This window comes from Sardina pilchardus, chromosome 2, assembly GCF_963854185.1.
Source record: "Sardina pilchardus chromosome 2, fSarPil1.1, whole genome shotgun sequence".
NCBI lineage: Eukaryota > Metazoa > Chordata > Actinopteri > Clupeiformes > Clupeidae > Sardina > Sardina pilchardus.
Window position 1 is genome coordinate 34,032,529 of NC_084995.1, and position 6,411 is coordinate 34,038,939.

At 37.8% G+C, this 6,411-nt stretch overlaps 1 gene segment (V, D, J or C); it reads right to left on the reverse strand.

The window, feature by feature from the left end:
- Positions 1-311: 311 nt before the first annotated feature.
- On the reverse strand, positions 312-865 carry LOC134099341 (T cell receptor alpha variable 3-like). The segment is given in 2 exon segments: positions 312-673; positions 760-865. Coding segments are annotated over 2 exon segments (468 nt in total).
- Positions 866-6,411: the final 5,546 nt, after the last annotated feature.

Genomic DNA, 6,411 nt, shown 5'->3' on the forward strand with positions numbered 1-6,411 from the left:
TATTTCAGCAATTATGTCTGAAATAAAACATAGATGTAGCTGTCCAGCTGTTAAAAGCAGTCCTGCCACAGCTGATGGGAGGCAGATGAAGGAGGACTGTTCTCATTTCAGTCCGTCACAGACGGCTCCTCCCACCCAAGACACAGGACTGATTAAATTGTTGAATTGTGTTACATCACACTATTACACTATTAATACAAAAGCTGAATCATTATGTATTAAGTTTTTAACCATTTTCTGGGAAGTGATCCTTGAAAATCATTGCTTTGAAAATGCTTTTACAGTAGTAGTGTTGTGCATACTGCATAGCATCACGGGAGAGGGTTGCGGTCAGACACTTTTTGTATGAGTGTTGAGTGTGCAGCTGTCACTGTTGGCCTCAGAGCACAGTAGTACACAGCAGAGTCAGACACCTGCAGATCCCGAATCTTCAGAGGAACAGTTGTTGCATCAGTGTTGAGTGTAGCATTGAATCTTCCCATAAAGTGGTCATCAGAGCTATCTCCATATTTAGTTTTCTGTAGCATATATCTGGGGAATCCATTTGGCTTCTGCTGGTACCAGAAGAGATATTGATTAGCTGCTGCTGCTGTGGTCTCATACTGACAGCTGAGTGTCACCGTGCTGCCCTCCAGACCTGACTCATCTTTAGGTTGAGTAACAGAGTCCCCCTCTGCAGAGCACACTGTGGAGAGAGTCTTAATTAATGTTCATAAAACCATAATTTGAGTTATTTTCCATTGTAAGACATCATCTTACCAGATAAATAGGCAACAAACATGAGTAATGTCTTCATGCATTGGATCATGGCTGAAGATTGTTCTTCTTCTTCTTGTCTCTTTCTTTCTGACATGCTCTGGCACATGTTGAGATGCATTTGAGCAGGAAAGCAGCCCTAAACTCATAAGATGTTGATTCAATGCTCCCTGGTGGTTAGAATTTGAACTGCACATACAGTCAGGTTATGACATTGGTGTGTATGTCAAAGGTCAATAAAGGGACGTGATTTGAGTAGCATGTGAGTGTTTGTCATGGAGCAGCATGATAAACTCAACAAAGTCCACTATGAACAGTGAAGCTTGTGTGTCTGTTATGGTTAATGAGGATTAGGACATATAGGCCCCTTCTCTCAAATGATGATAATTGAATGAACAGAAATTGGCCTGAAAACATGCTTAAGTGTTTGAGCATACTTTTTATTTTGTATCTGTCGTATAGAATTGTTGTATACCCATATACTGTTACTGCAGTGATATGGGATTTTGTCATTTTAGTGCTATATATAGACGATTACTCTGTAAACCATTACAATTCATAAGTAGCGGGTAGTACTTAATTTTTTATTACATTTATTTTAATACCTAAATATGTTCTAAATCAATTACTTGTAGGTGCAGAAAATCACATTTATGAAAGTGAGCCTGAATTTAACCCCACCCACAAAATTTGAGGTTGGGAAATTCGGTCTGAACTTGTTTCATTGAGAGGCCTCTATGGAAACTTGAGAACTGTGCCGAACAATCAAATCCAAGCCTGAATGTTTCACACTGGAAACCTCTTACCCCGCATTCACACTGTCTCCGTCCGTCAACGGATCTCATTCACTTTGCATGGGGCGGACTCGAAATGCATTGTGGGTCCGTCCGTCGCTTCAGCTCCGTTGCCTCCGTCAAGAAAGTTGAGAAATGTTCAACTTTTCAGGCAGCGATGGATCCGTCAGCCAATTGGATCACGTGTATGCAAATACACATACGGCAGATCCAACCTCCGTGATCCGTTGACGGAAGGAGACAGTGTGAATGCGGGGTTAGGCGTCATGTGGCCATGAAATGAACCAATGACATGCTGATAAAATATGTCTTCTGAGGGCACTCTGCCATTGCAGGAGCAATCAGACATTAGCATAAAGGATTCTCAATGGAGGAGCGTCTGGTGTTAGAAGAGTTTACAGAGTATACTGTACCTTATACCTTGTCTACTTGCATAGGATTGTATGCAGTTTATTATAATGACATTCATTTCAATGATGCAACAGGTGTGACCACAGAGATTATTCAGAGGAAAACCTCTGATTGTGTTAAATTGATATCAGAACAGTGAGAGGAAATTGCTTTGATCTCTGAATGAAAAGCATCCTATTTTAAATATGAGTTTTTGTACAGCTTCTCAGAGACTTTGTATCACTGTGCTACCCTCAGAGCGCAGTAGTAGAGAGTCGTGTCTGCCAGAGTCAGATCTTTAATGATGAGCTCAGTAGATGTTTCATGAGCATTACAGGTAAGTCGTGGATCTGAGCTTGTCCCACCACTGTAATCTCGAGCACCTTTGTGTGAAAGAAATTGTGGTGCCTGGTGAGGATACTGTCTGTACCAGTAAAGCCAAACATTACGGCTGCTTGTCTGATATGAACATTTCAGGGTCACTGTTTTCATTCCTTCGGGACTTGCACGGTCATGATCAGGAGCAATATTGTCAGCCATTATTTCTGCAAAGAAGTACATTAAATGAATTACATGTGCATCATATTGAACAGATCATAGAGGGAAAAAAGAGGGGGAAAGTCAGTTTACCAGTGGTGAAAATGAGAATCAAAAGTAGTGATTTGTCCATGATACAGTCAGATCAGTTCGGTTCTTATACGTGCTGTTCCGTGTGTAACTGAAAGTGTGTCTGTACCTTAAAAGAGAAAGGAAATAAACAGGAAGTTAATTATCTCGTCACATATACAGTATCATTATGACATGAATTGACTATGTATCTTCATTTGCAGGATAATGGCTGAACTTGGCTGTACATTTGGTTTAGTCAGGGTCCTAAACGTCCTGTTATTCAATCTCAACTCTTTCTGTCATTGTGTTGTCTTTGTGTTTAAACAGTACAATGTTGACACATTTGAAAGCAGATTAGTTGAATCATTGGCCCCTTGTGGTCAGTTCCATTACTACATTTAAAACATCAACATTAATTGTGCACTGGTAATTATGGGTAAATAAGTCCTGTCAGGGTGAATAGATCTGTGATGCACAGCGGAAAATCGATCAATATCTCGGTTATAGAATTATTCCTCTGCTGAAATATTGTTCAAAAACTTCTGTGTACTTGTGCTGTGTTGCACATTTTCCACATCCTACAGCTATAATTCTTACCTGCTCTCGCACTGACCAAACAGCAACATGGTGGAAACTGCTTCAAGAAAGTGAATCCAACACTGACTGGTTGACATTGGGATCGCACAAAGTTGCACCCTCACCTTGTTACACATACTGTACATCAGCAGATTTGATCAATCTGCAAATATACTTCAGACTTACAATAATATTTTAAACTAGTTGAAGACCTGACCTTTGTCACATTGTAATATTTTTTGCTTTATTTTTTATTACAAATCGTCCACATATGCACTTTGTAGACTTTAGGTAAAGATAACTAGAAACTCTCTCATAACAACAATTGATGGCAGGAAAGATTTTAATCAGATCCCTCCATAGAAGGGACCAGCTCTGTTTGATATAGTTTATCAGAATTCTCGATACTGAGTGCTGAGAATCAGTATGTTTGACGCAGTATCTGGCTCTGTATCTGTATGTGGTTCAGGACTCACATATGGTGCACTGGAGCTTCATTCTGCAGGTTTTGCTCAATGAAGTCTGTCTCTTATTAAGTATTTGCCCGTTTTCATTGGTTTCTAGAAAGGAGAAGGGTCTCAGTGTCTCAAGTCGTTGGTCAGACGGAGCCCCTTTCCACATGTTCATTTTTTTGCTGGAACTGCTGCGACCAGTGACTTCAAATGAGATTTTTTTCAGCATTTTCTAATCTAGACAATAGCAGGGTTAGTATGCAATTAATACATAACATGAATCAGCGGGTAAAAGTTAGCAGCGGGTTTGATATTCGCTGGATATTCGTTTTTGAAAGATATTTTCTCATTCTGATTGCTGACATTTTCTCATTCTGATTGCTGTAGTAGGCTAGTTGCCAATGGTAGTCTGCTACTTACTACAAGTGAGGTTTTGCTGATACCTGCCATTGTGGTGACACAGTAGGCCTACACATTTAAATGTTTAAAATATGCACCAAAAATCAATAAATATATATTTTCTCATTCAGATTGCTGTAGTAGTTGCCATTGGTAGTCTGTTACTTACTACAGGTCAAGTTTTGATGATATCTGACATTATGGTGAAACAGTATGCATTTAAATGATTAAAATATTCATCATAAATCAACAAAAAGCTATTTTCCCATTCTGATTGATGTAGTAGTTGCCAGTGGTAGTCTGCTACTTACTACAGGTCAAGTTTTGCTGATATCTGACATTATGGTGAAACAGTACGCATTTAAATGTTTAAAATATGCACCAAAAATCAATAAATATATATTTTCTCATTCTGATTGCTGTAGTAGTTGCCATTGGTAGTCTGCTACTTACTACAGGTCAAGTTTTGATGCTATCTGACATTATGGTGAAACAGTATGCATTTAAATGATTAAAATATTCATCATAAATCAACAAAAAGCTATTTTCCCATTCTGATTGCTGTAGTAGTTGCCAGTGGTAGTCTGCTACTTACTACAGGTCAAGTTTTGCTGATATCTGACATTATGGTGAAACAGTACGCATTTAAATGTTTAAAATATGCACCAAAAATCAATAAATATATATTTCTCATTCTGATTGCTGTAGTAGTTGCCAGTGGTAGTCTGCTACTACAGGTAAAGTTTTGCTGATATCTGACATTATGGTGAAACAGTACACATTTAAAGTTTTATAATAGGCACCAAAAATTTGCAAAAATATATTTTCTCATTCTGATTGCTGTAGTAGTTGCCAATGGTAGTCTGCTACTTACTACAGGTGAGGTTTTGCTGATACCTGCCATTGTGGTGAAACAGTACACATTTAAAGTTTTATAATAGGCACCAAAAATTTGCAAAAATATATGTTCTCATTCTGATTGCTGTAGTAGTTGCCAATGGTAGTCTGCTACTTACTACAGGTGAGGTTTTGCTAATACCTGCCATTGTGGTGACACAGTACGCATTTAAATGTTTCAAATATGCACCAAAAATCAATGAAAATATATTTGCTCATTCTAATTGCTGTAGTAGTTGCCATTGGTAGTCTGCTACTTACTACAGGTGAGGTTTTGCTGATACCTGCCATTGTGGTGACACAGTATGCATTTAAATGTTTAAAATATTCACCATAAATCAACAAAAGGCTATTTTCTCATTCTGATTGCTGTAGTAGTTGCCAATGGCAGCCTGCTACTTACTACAGGTAAAGTTTTGCTGATATCTGACATTATGGTGAAACAGTACGCATTTAAATGTTTAAAATATGCACCAAAAATCAACAGAAAGCTATTTTCTCATTCTGATTGCTGTAGTCTGCTACTTACTACTATCAAAGAGTAATACGTGTACCAACACAGTTGCATGTAACAGCTGCACTGCTACACGTTTGTAACTCTTTGATGGTATAAAACTGTTAAGTGTACCAGTTAATAACGTTCACGCACATATGACATGTATGTTGTGTCTTTGATGTCTTGGAACATGTCTGCAATTACCCTACGCAGCACATGTATCAACTGTGTTGGTACACTCTTATTACTCTTTGATACAGTGGCATAAACCCGTAACAAGGTTGTAGCAGCACAGTTGTTACATGTACACTGAAGACAATGAGGCCTTGACTGGAGCTAAAAATGGTTTGTATATCAAATCTATCATCACCAGATTTACCCCATCCAGCAGGTCTCAGGTCAGCCCTTTGCCTCTGATGAAATGTAGACAAATTGGTGAAGTTTTGTAAAAGCACTCAGTATTACAATGTAACAACTATATGTAGGAACCCACAAATACTTAATGATAGAATGATAGTACCTGACAGTGTATTACACAGGTTGTACCACTGTACCTAATTAGGTAGGTACACTTCAACATTAAAATAAAGTGTTACCAAATGTTTAAGATATACACCAAAAATCAATGAATATATATTTTCTCATTCGAATTGCTGTAGTAGGTGCCAATGGTAGACTGCTATCCGTCTCTATGCATGAATTGTGAATTCTGCATCTTATTTATTATTATGGTATTAATATTTTTCATTTAAGTGTCACTGTTTATTATTTATTACTTTATTTATATCTTTATTTAAGTGTCTCTTGTTATTATAGATATCATCCTTCTTTAATATTCTGTAATAAAAAATGACTTGTTGACAATGCCATTAGTGTGTTTTTCAGAATTGTTCTTACCCTGTTTCATTGAAAGTCTCCCTAAGTAGAAGCCTACCATTGGCCACAGGCCATCTACAGCAAACAGACGATGAATATGCAATTTTGTTAAATAGCAGCCTACCACTGGCAACTACTACAGCAATCAGAAAGAGACAATATATAT